The sequence below is a fragment of the Callionymus lyra genome, chromosome 16 (assembly GCF_982586985.1).
Source record: "Callionymus lyra chromosome 16, fCalLyr1.hap1.1, whole genome shotgun sequence".
Classification (NCBI taxonomy): Eukaryota; Metazoa; Chordata; class Actinopteri; order Syngnathiformes; family Callionymidae; genus Callionymus; species Callionymus lyra.
Window position 1 is genome coordinate 18,779,128 of NC_141833.1, and position 21,911 is coordinate 18,801,038.

At 36.6% G+C, this 21,911-nt stretch overlaps 2 protein-coding genes across 3 annotated transcripts in view; one reads left to right on the plus strand and one right to left on the minus strand.

Moving 5' to 3' along the window:
* Nucleotides 1-12,649, plus strand: part of piezo2b (piezo-type mechanosensitive ion channel component 2b) — a 117,104-nt gene extending 104,455 nt beyond the window's left edge. For both annotated transcript variants that reach the window (XM_087810878.1, XM_087810877.1), the window contains 13 exons: nucleotides 747-926; nucleotides 992-1,295; nucleotides 1,354-1,486; nucleotides 2,993-3,140; nucleotides 3,207-3,418; nucleotides 5,032-5,190; nucleotides 6,233-6,380; nucleotides 6,464-6,652; nucleotides 8,083-8,175; nucleotides 8,265-8,437; nucleotides 10,371-10,487; nucleotides 10,554-10,847; nucleotides 11,806-12,649. In XM_087810878.1, coding sequence (XP_087667004.1) covers nucleotides 747-926; nucleotides 992-1,295; nucleotides 1,354-1,486; nucleotides 2,993-3,140; nucleotides 3,207-3,418; nucleotides 5,032-5,190; nucleotides 6,233-6,380; nucleotides 6,464-6,652; nucleotides 8,083-8,175; nucleotides 8,265-8,437; nucleotides 10,371-10,487; nucleotides 10,554-10,847; nucleotides 11,806-12,058 — 2,403 coding nt within the window. In that variant the 3' untranslated portion in view covers nucleotides 12,059-12,649. The remainder of the gene's footprint in view (nucleotides 1-746; nucleotides 927-991; nucleotides 1,296-1,353; nucleotides 1,487-2,992; nucleotides 3,141-3,206; nucleotides 3,419-5,031; nucleotides 5,191-6,232; nucleotides 6,381-6,463; nucleotides 6,653-8,082; nucleotides 8,176-8,264; nucleotides 8,438-10,370; nucleotides 10,488-10,553; nucleotides 10,848-11,805) is intronic.
* A 1,312-nt stretch (nucleotides 12,650-13,961) lies between these two features.
* Nucleotides 13,962-19,857, minus strand: napgb (N-ethylmaleimide-sensitive factor attachment protein, gamma b). Its single transcript, XM_087810800.1, has 12 exons — nucleotides 19,721-19,857; nucleotides 19,444-19,511; nucleotides 19,280-19,364; nucleotides 19,194-19,211; nucleotides 19,091-19,121; nucleotides 18,909-19,018; nucleotides 17,702-17,768; nucleotides 16,735-16,805; nucleotides 16,594-16,672; nucleotides 16,444-16,523; nucleotides 15,620-15,749; nucleotides 13,962-14,445 (listed from the first exon to the last, which is right to left on the minus strand). The coding sequence occupies exons 1-12, from the start codon at nucleotides 19,774-19,776 to the stop codon at nucleotides 14,314-14,316; spliced, it is 927 nt and encodes a 308-aa protein (XP_087666926.1). The 5' UTR covers nucleotides 19,777-19,857; the 3' UTR covers nucleotides 13,962-14,313.
* Nucleotides 19,858-21,911: the final 2,054 nt, after the last annotated feature.

Here is a 21,911-nt window from a genome sequence, read left to right on the forward strand (position 1 = left end):
AATCTTTACAAGACACCCATAAATCTTTATAAGACACCCATAAATCTTTACATGACACCCATAAATCTTTACAAGACACCCATAAATCTTTACAAGACACCCATAAATCTTTACAAGACACCCATAAATCTTTACAAGACACCCATAAATCTATACATGACACCCATACATCTTTACAAGACACCCATAAATCTTTACAAGACACCCATAAATCTTTATAAGACACCCATAAATCTATACATGACACCCATAAATCTTTACAAGACAGCCATAAATATTTACAAGACACCCATAAATCTTTACACGACACCCATAAATCTTTACAAGACACCCATAAATCTTTACATGACACCCATAAATCTTTACAAGACACCCATAAATCTTTACAAGACACCCATAAATCTTTACATGACACCCATAAATCTTTACAAGACACCCATAAATCTTTACAAGACACCCATAAATCTTTACATGACACCCATAAATCTTTACAAGACACCCATAAATCTTTACAAGACACCCATAAATCTTTACATGACACCCATAAATCTTTACAAGACACCCATAAATCTTTACAAGACACCCATAAATCTTTACATGACACCCATAAATCTTTACAAGACACCTATACATTATGTTCAGTGGAATAGTAAAGTATGAAAAAGGCAGAGAAATAATAATACAATTGAAGATTGTAAGTTGATAGTAGAACGTGTCGGTCCTTAACCTGGTCTCTCGTTCCTCAGGTCACCATCGTGATCAAGTACTTCTTCCAGTTCGGCTTCTTCCCCTTCAACCAGAACAAGATCTACAAGGACAAACCCTATCATCCTCCCAACATCATCGGCGTGGAGAAGAAGGACGGATACGTCCACTACGACCTGGTGCAGCTGCTGGCTCTGTTCTTCCACAGATCCATCCTGAAGGTCTGACCCTGACGCTCCATGGTACCGACCCGGTCCCACTGACTCACCCTCTCTCCCCCCTGCAGTGTCACGGTCTGTGGGACGAGGACGACCCCAGAGTGAAGCAAGAGGCTACGAGGGCGAGCGAGTCCGAGGACGAGGCGAGGCAGACGCACGACAGCGACCGAGAGTCCGAGCCGGCGTCCTCCGTGGCCGACGGGAGCCGAGGCTCGTCTCGCACGGCCAGGTCCGTGTTCGGCACCTCCGTGGACTCGGACCACATCCAGCTGCAGAGTCAGCAGCAGCAGACGTACCAGCGCCGCAAGAGCTCCAGCGGAGGCTCCAACATCTCGCACAGATCCCTGCACTCGTCCGCCCGAGCCAAGAGAGGTAACGTCCCTGGATCCTGCTTCAGTAACAGGGTCAGTAACATCCTGGTCCTCTTCAGGGAGCGTGACCTCGCGGGGCAGCAGCCACAAGGACGGCAGTGAGGTCAGCGTCCAGCAGAAGACCAAGAAGCAGATGATCATGGAGAAGCTGAAGGAGCAGCTGTTCAAGGGCAAAGCTTTCCTCATCAAGAAGTAAATTAAACCTCTTTCTTTGTCCTTCCAGTTGTCATCCAATCTTTGACTGCAGAAGAAAATCGTTACATTATAGTTGAAAATTGTTATATTATAGTTGAAAATAGTTTGATTTTAGTTTAAATTGTTTGATTATAGTTGAAAAATGATAGATTATAGTTGAATATTGTTTGATTATAGTAGAAAATTGTTTGATTTTAGTTTAAATTGTTTGATTATAGTTGAAAATTGTTTGATTAAAGTTGAAAATTGTTTGATTTTAGTTTAAATTGTTTGATTATAGTTGAAAATTGTTTGATTATAGTAGAAAATTGTTTGATTTTAGTTTAAATTGTTTGTTTATAGTTGAAAATTGTTTGATTATAGTTGAAAATTGTTTGATTATAGTTGTTTTTAGTTTAAATTGTTTGATTATAGTAGAAAATTGTTTGATTTTAGTTTAAATTGTTTGTTTATAGTTGAAAATTGTTTGATTATAGTTGAACATTGTTTGATTATAGTTGATTTTAGTTTAAATTGTTTGATTATAGTTGAAAAATGATAGATTATAGTTGAAAATTGTTTTATTATACTTGAAAATTGTTTGATTATAATGGAAATTGTTTGATTATAATGGAAATTGTTTGATTATAGTTGAAAATTGTTTTATTATAGTTGAAAATTGTTTGATTATAATGGAAATTGTTTGATTATAATGGAAATTGTTTGATTATAGTTGAAAATTGTTTGATTTTAGTTTAAATTGTTTGATTATAGTTGAAAAATGATAGATTATAGTTGAATATTGTTTGATTATAGTAGAAAATTGTTTGATTTTAGTTTAAATTGTTTGTTTATAGTTGGAAATTGTTTGATTATAGTTGACAATTGTTTGATTATAATGGAAATTGTTTGATTATAATGGAAAATGTTTGATTATAGTTGAAAATTGTTTGATTTTAGTTTAAATTGTTTGATTATAGTTGAAAAATGATAGATTATAGTTGAATATTGTTTGATTATAGTAGAAAATTGTTTGATTATAATGGAAATTGTTTGATTATAATGGAAATTGTTTGATTATAGTTGAAAATTGTTTGATTTTAGTTTAAATTGTTTGATTATAATGGAAATTGTTTGATTATAGTGGACATTGTTTGATTATAGTTGAAAATTGTTTGATTTTAGTTTAAAATGTTTGATTATAGTTGAAAAATGATAGATTATAGTTGAAAATTGTTTGATTTTAGTTTAAATTGTTTGATTATAGTTGAAAAATTATAGATTATAGTTGAATATTGTTTGATTATAGTAGAAAATTGTTTGATTTTAGTTTAAATTGTTTGTTTATAGTTGAAAATTGTTTGATTATAGTTGAAAATTGTTTGATTATAATGGAAATTGTTTGATTATAATGGAAATTGTTTGATTATAGTTGAAAATTGTTTGATTTTAGTTTAAATTGTTTGATTACAGTTGAAAATTGTTAGATTTCTGTTCCCACTGACGAGTTCATGTTCATCTCAGGTTCATGGAGATCTACATTCCGATCCGTCAGTTCTTCTACAACCTGATCCACCCGGAGTACAGCGCCGTCACTGACGTCTACGTCCTGATGTTCCTCGCCGACACCGTCGACTTCATCATCATCGTGTTTGGATTCTGGGCGTTCGGCGTAAGTGTCAGAAGATCTTGAACTCGTGTCCGTCAACAATACGAGCATCTCATCCTTGACCTTCAGAAACACTCGGCAGCCGACATCACTTCCTCGCTGTCCGAGGATCAGGTCCCGGGACCTTTCTTGGTCATGGTCCTGATCCAGTTCGGCACCATGGTGGTGGACCGGGCCCTCTACCTCAGGAAGTCCGTCATGGGCAAGGTCATCTTTCAGGTCTTCTTGGTCTTCGGGATCCACTTCTGGATGTTCTTCATCCTGCCAGGGATCACGGATAAGTAAGAGCTCTCTGGAGACACCTAGTGGTGCTTCGTGAGATGACAATAACAGCGACGTGAAAATTAACATTATTATTATCTATATTATTATTATTTTTATCTTATTAATACTCGACTATATTTATAAAAGTATCTTGTGAGCAACATAACTATTATACTATTATTAGTGTGAGAAGATATTGATGCATATTATTTATTTATATTAATTTATTTTATTAATATATATAAAACCATATATTCTTGCATGATACATTTTTTATTATCTTTTATTTAAAATGAAAATGCAAGTATTCACTGCTTTTGTTCATGTTTGTGTTGCAATTAAATTTCGAACCACTAGTAGTTTTTACATCCTCTGCAGCTAAAGAAACAATAAGATCCTGGCGATGACTGAGGACGAGAGGATACAGTGACTCCAGCAGCTTTTAAAGTTGATGTTTGGACATATTTTGGTTTGAAAACAAATGAAAGCAGTTACAACTGAGGACGAGAGGATACAGTTGACTACAGCATCTTGTTAAGCTGATGTTTGGACATATTTTGGTTTGAAAACAAATTAAAGCAGTTACAACTGAGGACGAGAGGATACAGTCGACTACAGCATCTTGTTAAGCTGATGTTTGGACATATTTTGGTTTGAAAACAAATGAAAGCAGTTACAACTGAGGATGAGAGGATACAGTCGACTACAGCATCTTGTTAAGCTGATGTTTGGACATATTTTGGTTTGAAAACAAATGAAAGCAGTTACAACTGAGGACGAGAGGATACAGTCGACTACAGCATCTTGTTAAGCTGATGTTTGGACATATTTTGGTTTGAAAACAAATGAAAGCAGTTACAACTGAGGACGAGAGGATACAGTCGACTACAGCATCTTGTTAAGCTGATGTTTGGACATATTTTGGTTTGAAAACAAATGAAAGCAGTTACAACTGAGGATGAGAGGATACAGTCGACTACAGCATCTTGTTAAGCTGATGTTTGGACATATTTTGGTTTGAAAACAAATGAAAGCAGTTACAACTGAGGACGAGAGGATACAGTCGACTACAGCATCTTGTTAAGCTGATGTTTGGACATATTTTGGTTTGAAAACAAATGAAATCAGTTACGACTTTGTCAAGAGTCATGTGGTCTGTAAATACTGCAACACCAGAGTCAAGTACTCGACAATACTACACATGTATCCTTGTTACTACAGTATCATTATATATCGTATCGCCAGGTTCTAGTTAAAAATTATTTGAATGGAGTTGAAAATTGTTCGATTCTAGTTGAAAATTGTTTTATTATAGTTAAAAATTATTTGATTACAACTGAAAATTGATTAATTATAGAGTGAAGTACTCGACAATACTACAAATATATCCTTGTTCCTGCTGTATCAAAATATATCGTATCGCAAAATTCTTGACTTCAGTCATAGCGTAGTGTCTCAGGGAACTTAAACGATAAAACAGGAAGTAGTTGAAGCAGGTACGAGTCACTCAAACTGTTGACCAGGTTTAACTACTTCACTGTCCTTAAGTCATTACACGTTTCTAAGCGTAGCCAATAGCGACATCGGAACCCCAAACATTGACATTGTATTCATTGTCTTCCCCTCGCAGGCGCTTCAGCAAGAACACAGTGGCTCAGATGTGGTACTTCGTCAAGTGCATCTACTTCGGGCTGTCGGCCTATCAGATCCGCTGTGGTTACCCCACCCGCGTCCTCGGGAACTTCCTCACCAAGAGCTACAACTACGTCAACCTCTTCCTGTTCCAGGGGTGAGGAATGTGGGGAATGTTTCGTCTGCTCGAGAGCCAGGGGTTCACGGCCAGATGGTGACACATGACACCTTCCTCGGTGATGCCTTCAAGTGTCAGAGCGACTCCGTTACGGAAGAGACAGTGAAGGCAACACGGATACACAACAGTACACAACGACAGAGAAACAACTTAGTTAAAAAGCTGTTCTAGTTACATTTAGTACCAGACGCTGGTAGATGAATCTAAATATGGTACATTTCCAAGTAACAAATATTTTTTCAACATAGTATTTTGAATTATAAAGTTACGCAAAAGACAGTGAAGGCAACACGGATATACAGAAAAATATTCAGATAACATATCTTAAAAATATGTAGGACGTTTGAGATTTTTCAAACAAAAACAAATTGTAAATTATTTGTACATACATAAGAAAATACCAATTTAACAAAACTCTGTGGTCCGAAAAAGGACTAGAAGAAGTACTTTTTATAAATTCTTACCCCTTTTTAATTATTATTTTGCTTGTGCCATATATTTTTACACAGATACCCATACAATAAATACATGTATATTAATATACAAACATTGTTACAAATCCTTCTTAAGTCATATTTTGCGGCAGAGTACCAGACAGTGATGGGAAAATAAACTTATGGTCGTTGCCGAGAAAGAAATACATTGTTTGGGTTCAATACTCAAAATGAGACAAAAGAAAAAGAAGAACAAGTTGAACAAAGTGTCCATAAAAGAGTCAAAAATGAAAAACTAAAAACGCCTCAAAAAATGGTTAAAGAGAAAACTCTGGATGATAAAAAAAACAAAGAGCGTTTGGTCATAAAAAACACAACAAAACAAAATAATTAAAAAGAGAATAATTCAGAAATGACCGAACAACAAAGATTTACAATCTGGCGCCTGTTGCTGGGCTTTTAGTTCATCAGTTGAGGAGCCAAGGCACAGCAACAGGCGCAGTGTATCACGCGATGTGACACAAAACCCATCGTCGCACTAGTTTTGACTGCTTTTTAACCAAAAAAAAATGACGTCTTGAATTCAGCTTCCGGTTGGTTCCCTTCCTGACGGAGCTGCGGGCGGTGATGGACTGGGTCTGGACCGACACCTCGCTGTCGCTGTCCAGCTGGATCTGCGTGGAGGACATCTACGCCCACATCTTCATCCTCAAGTGCTGGCGGGAGTCGGAGAAGGTTTTTGGAATTTGATAATCGGAAGAGTTTTTAACGGTTAAGAAGGAAACTCACGCTCGTCCTTTTGGTCTCCTGCTCCTCAGAGGTATCCACAGCCTCGCGGGCAGAAGAAGAAGAAGGTGGTGAAGTACGGCATGGGCGGCATGATCGTGATGCTGCTGATCTGCATCGTCTGGTTCCCGCTGCTCTTCATGTCGCTCGTCAAGTCCGTCGCCGGCGTCGTGAACTCGCCGCTCGACGTCTCACTCGAAATCACTCTGGCTGGTTTCCAGGTGCGACGATGGATGGATGGAGGGAGGGATGGAGGGAGGGATGGATGGATGGATGGATGGATGGATGGATGGATGGATGGATGGATGGATGGATGGATGGATGGATGGATGGATGGATGGATGGATGGATGGATGGATGGATGGATGGATGGATGGATGGATGGATGGATGGATGGATGGATGGATGGATGGATGGATGGATGGATGGATGGATGGATGGATGGATGGATGGATGGATGGATGGATGGATGGATGGATGGATGGATGGATGGATGGATGGATGGATGGATGGATGGATGGATGGATGGATGGATGGATGGATGGATGGATGGATGGATGGATGGATGGATGGATGGATGGATGGATGGATGGATGGATGGATGGATGGAGAGATGGATGGATGGATGGATGGAAGGATGGATGGATGGAAGGATGGATGGATGGATGGATGGATGGATGGATGGATGGATGGATGGATGGATGGATGGATGGATGGATGGATGGATGGATGGATGGATGGATGGAGAGATGGATGGATGGATGGATGGATGGATGATGGATGGATGGATGGATGGATGGATGGATGGATGGATGGATGGATGGAGAGATGGATGGATGGATGGATGGAAGGATGGATGGATGGATGGATGGATGGAGAGATGGATGGATGGATGGATGGATGATGGATGGATGGATGGATGGATGGATGGATGGATGGATGGATGGATGGATGGATGGATGGATGGATGGATGGATGGATGGATGGATGGAGAGATGGAGAGATGGATGGATGGAAGGATGGGTTTCATAACTAAGATATAAAAGGCACATTAATAGTAAATCAAGTTTAGATTTAATTTCCTCAATCGATAAAATAGATATTTGACGTTTAGATTTAATTTTAAAAAGTATTGTTTTCTCCCTTTTTGACAAACTAAAGAAATTGAAACCTGAAAAATGAATTTTTTTTTTTTTTACTTAGACTGACAATAGTTTATCAAAAGAATCATTTAAAGAAGTATTAAAAGGCCACAAATGAACAATTTTCAACTCGAAAAAAAATAAAAATTTTTTTAACTAGAATCAAACATTTTTCAACTGTAATCAATTTTTATTTACTAGAATCAACCTTTTTACTAGAAACTAACAATTTTTTAACTACAATCAAAATATTTTCAACTGGAATCAAACAATTTTCAACTATAATCATAGGATCTTAAGAAGAAAAAGGCGTTAAATAGTGAAAAAATGTAACTTTTTCCAACTTAAGAGCGAAGAGTTCGGCTTGTGCGCCAGATAAGTTGCAATACCGCGCCACACCACGCGGGGGCGAACTTCCAAAACATTAACATGTCACTTATTTCTTTGTTTCGTGTCTAAAATATTTTCTCTGACGAGAGAGTTTTGACAAAAGTGTTGTCGCCTCTCAGCCGATCTTCACCATGAGCGCTCAGCAGAAGCAGCTGCACGTCGCCACGTCTGAAGAGCTCGACGCCTTCAAGAAGAAGTACGGCCAGGACGACGTGAGTTCTCGCCCACGTTCTTACGCCCACGTTCTCACGCCCACGTTCTTACGCCCACGTTCTCCTGACGCTCCTGACGCTCCTTCCAGAACGCCCTGCAGTGGCTGGAGGGCTACCTCCCGGGGGACCTGGTGATCGCGGACCTGAAGGGGAGCTCCAACTCCCTCTGGACCATCAGTCCGCCCAGTCGCACCAACCTGATCGATATGTTGAACACCGGGACGGAGGAGTTCTCCATCACCGTGTCCTGGTCTGTGCAGAGGTGAGTGTCAGAGGGGGGCGGGGGGGGTCGCGGGGTCACGACCTGGTTAAACCCGGTCAAAAGTCTGAGCGACTCGTATATAAAAACCACTTCCTGTTGAAAAAAAGGTTCGTTCTGAGCAGATCCTGGAGTCTAGAACCTCCACGGACGCTGAGAACTGCTTTGCACTCGTAGTACTGTCATTACGGTAGTACTGTCATTACGGTAGTACTGTCATTACGGTAGTACTGTCATTACGGTAACACCGTCCAATCGTACGCAAGATTCATCTGCAGTCAAGGGTTGTTAGAAAACGTCCATAAACACGTAAATATTACGGTATTTTTTTCACGATACTTTAGACTTCCTTTTGTTGTCGTTGCACAGAAAACACAGTGAAACTGGCAACGAAAATTTCGTCGCTTGGCAACCGTTAAAAAAAAAGAGAGAAAGTATATATAAAATCTTTAAAGTATATACTTTATTGAATATTGTTATGATAGTTTAAACGCTTTGTGACCCTGGTCTGGAAAAGCGCTATACAAATAAAAATTACTTACTTACTTACTTACTATAAAAAGTATAAGTATAAATATTAATAAGTTAAAAATAGTGCAGTATAGTATAAACAGAATACATAAACAACGTTATAAATATTGCATATAATAATGAATGTATATAAAGTATAAATACAAATAAGTTAACAATAGTGCTAATATGTTATAAATAGAATAAATATATTATATTTTAAAAAGTGTACATAATAATGACTATATATAAAGTATAAATACAAATAAGTTCACAATAGTGCTAATATGTTATAAATAGAATAAATACATAATATTTTACATAGTACATAGCTCAAGTCATATTTTCGTTCAGCAGTCTGAAGGTCATACTCAACAGAACAGGATCTATTTCTACCTTTTTCTTTATATTTGTAATCAAAGTTTCAATTTTAATAAAGTCTTTATAATGAAATTATTACTTAAAAAAAAATCTTACAATTAACGTTTAGCTTTTGTTCATTTTTGTCTTGCAATTAAACTTTCGGCCGCTAGACGGCAGCAGTCGTCACGTCCTCCGAAAGCTTAAGACACAATAAAATCTAGCGCGATCCAGCCGGTGACTGAGGACGAGAGGATACAGTGACTCCAGCAGCTTTTAAAGCTGATGTTTGGACATATTTTTGGTGAAAACAAATCAACAGCAGTTACGACCTCGTCAATAAATAAAAAAAACCCGCAAGACCTTGGTGATGACTGAGGACGAGAGGATACGGCCGACCTTTTTGTGCGACTTAAAAGCACATATGAGCTAATTCTGAATTCCTTGAGCAAAATAACTTCCCCCAACTTTTACTTAATTATTTATTTATACTTATTTAATAATGTTCATATATTTAAATATCAAGTATATATATATATATATATATATATATATATATATATATATATATATATATATATATATAATTGTTTTAAATCTTCAATTAACACACAAATATTGACAGTGTTTGTTAATTTTTGTGTTGGAGTTAACCTCCCATGAGATCCCAGCGATGACTGAGGACGAGAGGATACAGTGACTCCAGCAGCTTTTAAAGCTGATGTTTGGACATATTTTGGTTTGAAAACAAATGAAAGCAGTTACGACTTCGTCAAGAGTCATGTGGTCTGTAAATACTACACCAGAGAGTACTCGACAATACTACACATATATACTTGTTACTACAGTATCACTATATGTCGTATCAACAGATTGTAGCAGATACACACCATTACTCAAGAGTGACACAAACATCTCAGTTAAATAAAACTTTAACGATCACAACAAAGACGACGCAGCAGCAGGGATGAGTTCACTGAGAGGGAGTGAGCGTTCCATTGTAAAGCGCCGCTCAGATACGTTGCTAAGCTACGACGTCGAAGCGAACTCACGGTCGTCGTGACAGGAACCTGAATCTGGGCGCCAAGGCTGAGACGGCGTCCGGTAAACGGATGACGACCCTGGACACCAAGACCAAGCAGGACCTCATCAAGCTGCTGAACGGCAACCACAGCGACCAAGTGTGAGTGTGGCGTCGACCCGTTGACCCACCGGGCCGGTCCTGAGCTCCCGTCTCTTCCTCCTACAGAACCCTGACGGACTTCTTCCCTCGCTACATCCGAGCGCCGAGCGACTCCGCCTCCAAACCCGTGGATCTTCTGTACAAGGACGAGAAGATGTTCCCCATCAACCTGACGCTGAAGAGGACGCAGAGGGACGCGGATCAGAACCAGGATCCGACCCAGGAGTGGTGGATCGTCAACCAGACGGAGGGCGGACCCATCGAGCGGACCAGGACCGTCAAATACGAAGCCGGGCTGGAGGTCTACGTCTTCAGCGACCAAGTCAGCCCGCCTAGTCTGGGCTTCCTGGCCGGATACGGGTACGATCGAACATTCCTGTGGAAATGAATCAGTAACATCGGAATATTGAATATTTAAATGAAGTATTTTGAAATTAATTTACTGTCATTTTTAAATAATTGAATTTAGTATTTTTCTAGAGAGATTTGTTTTACGGATTATTATAATAAATTACACTTGTAATAGTTAAATAATCTGTATATTTTATATTATTATTATATTATTATTATTATATTATTATATATTATAAACATTTAACATTTTTCATAATTGTATATTGTTTCATTATATAATCCAAATATTTTACACTTGATATTATTATTCTAATAACTCCAAAATAAATAATTTAAATTCAATGTAAAAAATATATATATAAATTAGAATATTGAATTTAACATTTTAAAGGTTGTAACAGTGATTTTTTTAATTGAATTCAGTCGTTCAAATATTGAATTTGTTTTTATTGAATTAAATTAAATTATTCAGATATAAATCGTTTTTTATTTTAATAAAAAAAAAAGAATATTTTCTAAACGATTAACATCATTTTTCACACGTTCAGTTTGATATTTTAATTGAAATAAATAAAAATACATTTTCTAGATTCAATATTTCTTTTTTAATTCAATATAAATGCAGGTGTTAAGGTGAAAAAAAAACTTTATTGATCCCTCAGGAGTTAACAATAGAGTTAACAATGCAACGAGACTTTCAGCCAATCACGGTCCCATTATTATACCATTTTTATATTGAATTTAAAAGGCCATTAATAAAACAAATATTGAATTTAAAACGTTTAATTTGGATTTATTGATCAATTTATATGTGTAGAAAAATAAATTCACTCTGAATATTCAATTTATTCATTTATTTCTATTATTAAAAAATGAAAAACTACCTTTGAAAATACACATTATTGAATTAAATGATTATAAACTATATCAAAAGTATAATGACACACATGCTCTCTGGCTCCAGGATCATGGGCTTGTACGCGTCGGTGGTTCTGGTCATCGGGAAGTTCGTGCGCGAGTTCTTCAGCGGCATCTCTCGCACCATCATGTTCGAGGAGCTCCCCAACGTGGACCGGATCCTCAAGCTCTGCACCGACATCTTCCTGGTGCGCGAGACCGGCGAGCTGGACCTGGAGGAGGACATGTACGCCAAACTCATCTTCCTGTACCGATCGCCCGAGACCATGATCAAGTGGACCCGGGAGAAGACGCAGTGACCCCGGGACCCCGAAACCTCCCACTGTGAAGGACTTTTTATTTTTAAGTTTTAAGACTTTTTTTGGTTGCGAGCACAAATCTGCCGGTCGCGGCTCTGGTGGATTTGAAAGAGATGAAGCCACTTACTTGATTTTTTTAAGACGACGTCGACAAACAAGGGCTTCCCTCCGATGGACGGTCCCGTCGGGGGTCTGTGCAATACTCCTCCGGCCCAGAAGGGGGCGACCATCGGCTCCGAGATGAAGATTTTTTTTTTTATTTGAAACGTACATATCGTTCTCAGGAAGAGTGTTTTCACTGACGAGCCGACATGTGACGAGAGGGGGGGGGGGGGGGGTGACCCAAGTGACCCGGTCCGGAACCAGCAGGGCCGGCGTCCGAACTCTGGTTCTGTTCCCACTGAAGGGCTGAAGGTGGCGCTCTCTTGTCCATCTATGCATTATAGGACACGTAGCATGAAAGTCATTTTAACAGTTTTCTCGTGTACATAGAGGAGTTCGAGGATTGAAATGTGAAACTGCACTTGTATGTTAATGTGATAAAAGGTCCAGAAATAATGGAAATAAAAACTGAAGATGATGAACCCGGAGGTCCGGCTGCTCGCGTTCATTCCGGCTTCTTCCTGCAGGGGGCGCCAGAGCGGATCGATCCAGTCTCGTCGCGTGAACGTCGAGGTCAAAAGTTCAGCTTAAAAAATAACACTATTATTAAAGTATATCAGTCACATCAGAATAGTGAGGAAATTACAAATGTTTTTTTACTTTAATTATTTTTTATTTAAATGCTTTTTTTAATTAAATTATTTTTTTTTATTATTTAATTCATTAAATTGTAAATTGAAAGTTTGTTTGTTTTTGCTTTCATTGAAAACATGAATTTGGAAAATCAAATATTTTCCCCAAAATAAATGTCATATATTCTTTGTCAATTCTTTTAAAAACACATAAATTCAATATATTTTTTATTTTATTTTATTGAATTTAAAAGGCTACGAATTAAAAAGAAAATATTGAGTTTGGATGTATTTTTATTAAGGAATTATGTAAGAATATTAAACTTGTCTGTGTTAATTAACACTGCATTCATTTTGAAAATATAAGTTTATTTAATTATAACAAAAATAGAAATGATTTCAATTTGCAAATTGTTCAATTTATTTAAAGTTATTGACAAACATAATAATAAATTATTTAAAAAAATTAATTTGAATTTCATTACTTTTTAAGTTTAAACAGTCAAATATTATTTTCTTCTTCTTTTAAATATCAGCATTTTTTTCTGCCAAAATTATTTTTGAGATTTTTCTTATTCCATCAGTAATATTAATATAGTTTTTTTTATTTCTTGTGCTAAATATTTGTTTATCATCTTATGCAAGTACAAGTTTCTTCTGTCAGTATTATTTATGGGGCAAAATGTTTGTTTCTTCTTCCATCAGAATCATTTACATTCGTACATACGTATTTACATACATACTAACATTTTATTTTTATTGATCATCTGATAGAAACAATCTTTAGTTTCTTATTTATTATATTAAATGAGGGAAATATATTCAAAAATCAACATTTTTTTAAAAACAATATTTCGTTAATATCAAAATTAAAGCCTGTCATCTTCAACCGGGTCAGGGTCGCGGGGGCAGCAGCTTCAGCAGGAAAAGCCCAGACTTTTCTCTTCCCGAGGGTCCCGAGGTGTTCCCGAGCCAGAGTCATAGTCTCTTAAAGATGTCCTTGATTATGGTTTCAAGGATAAAATATTTCTTATATAAAATAATGATTTATTTCTTAATGTTTTTATGTTCCACGTACAAGTTCTCGCTATTACGAAGACACTGTTTATTTTATTTGACACCACTGGTGCAGGAGCAACAGAAGAGAAAACACCTTCAGAAAGACGGGACACATGACTGAACATTTATTGATATGATTGACAGGTTACGACAGCACAAATAAAAACATGTAAACGAGTCCCTTTATCAGCGTCAGAGTGACTTGGAATGAAAGCTGTGGTTGATTGAAGGAAGATCATGTGACACGAGCATAAATATCCACAACATGCTTCCACCGTCAATACTGAATAATTTATCTCTGTACAAATCAACACTAGAGTCGGGGTCTCGGTTGACCTCGTCACTAACGGGGACACTAGAGTTTACGTCAAACATGGAGCTTTCGCCGACTTGTTTTCGCTCTTTTTTTTTTGGGGTTGGAACTCACGGAGGGAAGAGCGGTCGACGCCGGACGTGGAAGATTTAACACAAGCCGCCCTCGTAGTCGTCCTCCTCCTCCGCGGGGGCGGAGCCGGCGCCCCCTGCTGGAGCCGCAGCCTTCTTCTTCTTGGTGCCTCCTCCGGGTACTCTCAGGGAGATGGCCAGTTTGGCGTACTGGGAGGAGAGCGCAGGTCAGGGAAGGTAGACACTTCTATAGATACTACTTTATTAGTATGTTTTGTTTACTACTCATACCATACTAGTACTTATAGTTAGTGATGTGTTGATGAAGCTTCATGAAGCAGTGTCATTATCTTCCACTAGATGGCGTCTCTGCACTATTTTCATTTGTTTTGAACAACTGTTCTAAAAAAACATCATTTTTAAACTGATGGCGCCACCTACTGACCTCTGAACAACATGACACTGTTTCATGATGCTTCATCAACACATCACTACTTATCGTGTATTTTTTAATGTTTTCAAAATTGTTGTAAAATCCACTTTATGTTGTGTATTATCAGTGAGGTGTGTAGAATTGTTAGATAGAGTATGTTTCACGATACAGCGGCAACAATGTATACATCTTATTTTGTGATACTGCAGTAAGTATTGTCGAGTACTTGACTCTGGTGTTGTGATTGTGTAGTAACAAGAATATATGTGTAGTATTGTCCAGTACTTGACTCAGGTATTGCAGAATTTACAGACCACATGACTCTTGACGAAGTCGCAACTGCTTTCATTTGTTTTCAAACTTCAGCTTAAAAAACTGCTGGAATCGACTGTATCCTCTCGTCCTCAGTTGTAACTCCTTTAATTTGTTTTCAAACCAAAATATGTCCAAACATCAGCTTTAAAAGCTGCTGGAGTCACTGTATCCTCTCGTCCTCAGTCGTAACCGCTTTCATTTGTTTTCAAACCAAAATATGTCCAAATATCAGCTTTAAAAGCTGCTGAAGTCAATGTATCCTCTCGTCCTCAGTCATTGCTGGGATCTCATGTTTACTCCAACACAAAAATAAACAAACACTGTAAATATCTGCATGTTAATTGAAGATTAAAAAAAAGTATATATTTAATTCACAATTTATTCAAATATAAGCTGTTAAAATGATAACCTTAGATAAAAATTGAATATGATTTGGGTAATAAGTATCAAATGTATTAATAAATTCATTTAATACTTATTACTCCTTCATTATCAGCATTATTTTCCGTCCATCTTTTTTCATTCTCAACCAGACTTCTGTCAGTAGTTTTTTGGGGCTAAATTTCGTCCACTGTAACCACTTTATTGTTTACGTATAAATATATGTCGACAAACTCAACCACGATGAAGACTCACGTCGTTGTCCATGTACTTGAGCAGAGGGGAGTTGCAGACCCTGTAGACCTGGTCCTCGTCCTGCTCGTCGTAGCCCTGCAGTAGCGTCTCCATGGCGACGCAGTCCTCGCTCCCGCTGTACCCGGGTAGACTGGACAAGATAATAATGTTTTGTTCGTCACGGATGTCGACTTTATTACAGTCACTCAAAATTTGGAATTGTTTTTTAATTCTGTTTGGATTTATTTATTTAAAGGTTGAATTTGTTTTTTATTTAAATGATTTAGTTAAAAAAGAAATTAAATTGCCACCAAACAGCTACGAAATAGAAAATATTGAATTTAGAAAATATATTTTTAAAATTATTATTAAGAACATTATCAAACGTTCATTCATTTTGAAAATGTTTTAATTAAATTATTTAACAATAAAAAAAACATACGATTGAATCCAATGACTCTGTAAAAACAAATCCAACCTTTTAATATAGAAATTATTAAATTAAATATATTTTTAAAATTATTACTAAGAACTTTATCAAACGTTCATTCATTTTGAAAGTGTTCAAATGTTTTAATTAAATTATTTAACAATAACAAAAAACATACGATTGAATCCAAAGACTCGGTAAAAACAAATCCAACCTTTTAATATAGAAATTATTCAATGTAATATATTTTTAAAATAATTTAAAGCTTTAAAAAAAATGTTTAAATGTTCAAAATACAACTTCCAGAGGAAATGTTTTCTGTGAGGCTGCGGGGAATCTGGGGACCCCTGGCGGCCGTTTCGAGCATTACAAACGAAAGCGAGTGACTCAACAAATCGTGGAAATAAAAACGCACCTGTAACTCTCTCGCACACATTTATCCGCAGCAACAAAGTCCGCTCTGTGCAGGTGGATCAGAACCTGAGCCGTGGTTTTCTGCAAAAAAAGATTCAGCTGAAGTTGAAGCTTCTTAAAAAATGGTTTAAAGCGAGATTAGAGGAGGAACCTTGAAGCACATGGGGAAGTTCTCGATCTCCTTGTACATGTTCTTCTCCTTCTGCAGAGCCACGGCGGCTTCATCCAACCTGGGGAGGAGTTTTTTCAGGAGGTGATGAAGGTCCAAACATGGAGCAAATGGAGTCGGTACCTTCTCAATCGGACCAGCAGACGGGAGGCTTTTCCCAGAAGCTCCACGGCCTGACGCAGACGGTCCTCGTTCTGGACCATGATTTAGAAAAGAAGGTGAAGAGAAATAGACTTTTAGTGGTGAATATGATGGAAAACTTCTATTTATAGTCAAATAAAATGTAACACTAAAATAAACTTTAGTCCTAATTTCATTGGATATAATTTCTTTTTTTTCCCATTGTATTGACATATATATTTATATACAAGATATATTTATTTCAAATATTTAACAATTTGAAATACGACAAAAAAGGTGTGTTATTAATTGTGTAATATTTATTTTAATAAACGTTTAATTCTAAAAGTATGATATAAATGCACAACTATATAATCAATATCCATAAAAAGGACAAATAAAAAGTAAAGGAGGAGAAACAAAAAGTTTTTAACCCTTATGTTAGCTGAGGGTCAAGATGACCCAACCACAAATGTGTTTGTGGTATCCTTTGTGTTGTCTCTGGGTCAAGTTGAACTTGTTCATGTTTTCAAGCCTTCGCGGTCACATTGACCCAGACACCACACAAGGGTTAAAAAAAGATATTTAACAAATTAAATATAGAGTTAAACTAATTATAAAACACTTCTAAATGGTCATGTTTTTTGGAGAAAGCGGGTCACATGATCAGTCACACGATGAGTCATAGGAGTCCGGCTAAAAATAAAACAGGAGAGCGCAGACCTCCTCCAAGCAGCTCACTTTCAAAGAGTAATTTTTATATGTCCTACATTTATTTTATCAACCTCGATTCATTTGTTCACATCTTCACTAATAATTCGACAGCAGGAGGAAGAACCCGCTCGCACAACATACAGCAAACAAGAAAGTGTGTCTCGCTCACAAAATACCACTAGAAAGTGATGGATCCAGATGGTAATCCAGACCACGAAACTTTCTCTAATAATGTTATGACGAGTCGAGTCTTTACCTCGAAGACTCCAGCAGCCTTTTGGTATAAATCCACAGCTTTCTCCAGGTTCAGAGGCTCGATCAGTCTGGAGGAGAAAACACAACATTAAATATGAAGATTATTTGTGTTTGTTTTGAAATAATAAAACAGTCAGGATTAATAGGCGCTATATAAATAGAGATTATTATTATTATTATTATTATTAATATGGAATAACAACAGAAGAAATAAGCAGCAGCTAATTCATTAAATCTGCTCGTCGAAATCTTCATTTTATTAATTTAATCGCATTGAAATATTATTATTTAACCTTATTTCATTTTTAAATTCAATCAGGGCAAATTAAAATCAATTATTTTGTAATACTTTTTAAATGTCATTAGTAATAAACTCAAGAAAAACTCGACAATAACACAAAGTTGAAAACAATCAATAACATATAGAGTTAAACACTATTTTACCCGAATGTTTATTATAATAAAAAAAATTAAAAATGTATTTTGAAAAAAAATGGACATGAAAAACAATTGATCTCTATTCTTTAAATAAATGTCATTCAATATTTTGAAACGTAAAACTAAATGTTATTCATCAATAGTTTTAATTGTTACGAATTTTGATGATTTGATCTTAAGCGATTCTATGCGATTTCTAGTGGAGCGACGCCAGTGGACTAAAGTGGTACTGTTTAGCCCGACTGGAGACCACATTTCCCATGAGCACTCACTAAACGTCTAGTTTTAAGTTGACATGTCATCACAAGTTTAATGAAAATATTTTAGTACAAAAACTACCCAGAGATGCTTTAAGACATTTAAAAAAAACATTTAATCAACAACCAATTAATCCTGTGTTGTTCTCAGTATTATCTTGATCTTTAAAGTATGTACTTTTTTGAGTATTGTTTTGATTGTTTAAGCGCTTTGTGACCCTGGTCTCGAAAAGCGCTATATAAATAAATATTACTTACTTACTTACTTACTTACTTAATGCCTTATTTTTCATGAATTTTAAGCATTTTTAAGGATCTGTAAATATATGATTTGATTTTATTTATACATTTTTATTTTATTCATATTTATTTCGTTCATTCATTGGATTCGATATTGTCAAAAGCACTCAAAGAAAATCTGCTGTTGTGTTCATAAAATTGACAATAAATGTGTATAATCCTGATTATTTAAAAAAAAAAGGAAAAGTGCTTTTTCCCTCCATCCCTCCTTACTTCCCGGCCCGGTCCAGAGCCATAGCAGCCGTGTCGGGGGTCCCGTTCTCCATGTACATCATGCAGGCTTTCTCGATGAGCTGGATCGCCTCCGGCATCTTCTTTTGCTCCTGAACACAAAAATAAATATTTTAAAAAATCCACCACAGGAAGTGACGGAAGAGAAGAAGATCCACTCTCACCTTCATCATCATCCCTGCTTGCTCGATGGCCCTGCGGGGGAAATAAAAGGAGGCGTTAAACGACACATTTAAGGGACGATAAAGATGGTTTTGACGGACTCACTTGGCGGCGTGGAAGAGTCTGGAGGAAGAGTTGAGGAGATAAACAGAGACAATATTGAAGCAAGAACTGTTAGAAATGAAGGATACGTTTTATTTTCTGTGTGATATTCAGCTTCCTTCAGGTAAGCATCCTTGGCTTGATCGTATTGTTTGGCGTTCTTGAAGCAGACAGCTGTAAAATAATAGAATAAAAACAGGTAAATAAATGTGATCAATCTTCATCATCTTCATCTTCATCACTTATGCTTCACCTGCTTTGGCGTATTCTGAAGCTGCGCTGTCGAAATCTGGCTTCCACTTGGTGAAGCTGGTTTTTAAGCTGTAAATAATCGCGACAACGATGTTTAAAAGACATTAGAAATCGATCACGTATATTTGTAACATAAATAACGTGTATTCACGAGCTGTCAGATCTGTCGCACTGGCTAAACATCAACAGTGGCCTTTTTTTTCTATTAGCATCGATGCTAACGTGAAGCTACGAGACTTGACTGCTCTCGCACTCGTGTTTCCGCGACGAAGACTCACCATTTCTCGGCTTTGGCCATGTGTTCGTGAGCCTCGTTTATCTTCTGAGCAGCCATCCTGACAGGAAGATCTGGCTGCGGGCACGAAGACGGGTCGCTGGAGGATCCACTGCTGCTCTCGACACTGTTTGGATTACACGGAGCCCCGCCCACGATGACGTCGACACTGGCGCAGACTACGGAAGCCGAGGGAGGAACGTTGTTGACGTAAAAACTCGAACGGTGTTTACTAAGATAATTATTTTTGTATTACAAGATATTTATCGCCATTAGTGTTGTATTTGTCATAGTAAAAAATGGAATCTGGTAGGACCTGAAATCTTACTTGTACAGATACAGATTGGAATTCCAATCTCTACTAGTTGGATCTGGATCCTGAACTAGGATCTTAATATTGATATGTAAATCAGAGAAAAAACGTGTTTACCAAGATAATTATTTTTGTATTATAAGATATTAATCACTATTAATGTTGTATATGTCACAGTACAGATTGGAATCTGGTAGGATCTGAAATCCTACTTGTCCTGAACTAGGATCTTAATATTGATATGTAAATCAGAGATAAAACGTAATCTAGAGACTCTGTATAAAAGAGTTTATACCCCCTCCCAAGCCAGTTCCAAAGTTGATGTCATTTGATTGTCCTGGTAGAATTCCATAGGACAGATTGGAATTCCAATATTCAGATCCCAATACAGTAGTAGGATTCCAATCTCTACTAGTAGAGATCGAAATTCACTAGTAGAATCTGGAATCCTCCTAGGACAGATTGGAATTCCAATCTCTACTAGTAGGATTCCAGAACTGTACTGGATTCCAATCTGTACTTTGACATATACATTGACAGTATTTTTAAATAACACTCATTTTATCAGAGATGCAAGTCCTTGCAAGTTATTTTCATCTCCTTATATATGATAATGAATTTCTATGTTATTCTATTCCTTCTTTTTTCAGCATCTCTAACATTCTCAGTCAAAATTTTCTCGCCTCTCTGCATTAAAACTCCTTCATCCTCCATTAATTTGTCTTTTAAACTTGAAAATTGCTTCTAATGAACCCATTTTTGGACTTCGACAACCTTAGTATCTTAGTACAGATATATTTATCACATGGGATCCAGAGCCTTCAGCTGCTCTGCCTTCACCTCTACTTTAGGCTTCTTCACTGAGATTCATATTTGGAAGTTTTCCCTTTTAAAATATATTATATATATATATTCACTTATTGTATATTCAGTATATCTTGATAACAAATGTATTACTGTTGCTGTTGGTTTATATTATGACGTGTACAAGGTCCTTGAGAGCTGTGAATTGTGCTTTTATTATTATTATAGTTATTATTGTAATTATTTATTATAATTATTACTTCATGGCCTCCCCTTTATCTTTGTTCTTTACTAAGTGAAATCCAGGGCCAAATCCACTTCACAACAACACGATTATGTGGCCAACAATGGCTTTTAATACATGAAGTTGATGCATAATTATATTTAAAGCTGATTTAAACTGCACCACAGATATTGTTATTGCGTTATTATTTGAGCCTTCATTGGGCTGTTTTCTTGTTAGTGAAGGTTTGAAATTGGAATTTTCAGAAAAAGGGGACATTTCCTGTCAAAGGAGAGCATGTTGTAGACGATAAATAAATATACATTATTTGGGGCCTGTAACTTTGACTTTGTCCCCATATATCCTTCTTTTTCCTTCCTCTTTTTTTGTATGGGATGAAGGCGAATTCTAGCATAAATACATACCATGTTAACTATTCACTTAAATTGATGAAATTGTATCTGTTGAATCGTGTTTGCATTACATGTGTAGTTATGATAAATTATTGATGTTCAAGAAATCATTATTCTATCAGCATCATTAACATTTTTTAATTCGTTTTTACATATTTTATAAACTACTTGTTCTGTTTTACATACCATTTTAATGTTGTGTCTCTTATTTGACTGTATTTGTTCATCTCATTTATATTTATTTCATTTTTTTTATACGCCACAAAACAATTCCTGTCTCATGTTTACAATACTGGCAATAAACTTGATTCTGATCTAACATTTAATGGTACCTATTTCCGTGTTGAATGTATGCTTAAGATAGTATTTTTAGGTTGAATAGAGTAATAGTTAACCCACAATAAAATTGTTTCAGTGCACAACGAGATATTAAACAATTTCC

Excerpts from the sequence above, each read along its gene's own strand:
- napgb (XM_087810800.1), bottom strand. The coding sequence starts at position 19,776 with ATGGCTGCTCAGAAGATAAACGAGGCTCACGAACACATGGCCAAAGCC. Across the intron at positions 19,365-19,443 it reads TTCAGAATACGCCAAAGCAG|CTGTCTGCTTCAAGAACGCC; the intron begins GTGAAGCATAAG and ends ATTATTTTACAG. Across the intron at positions 15,750-16,443 it reads TGTGTGCGAGAGAGTTACAG|TCTACCCGGGTACAGCGGGA; the intron begins GTGCGTTTTTAT and ends TATCTTGTCCAG.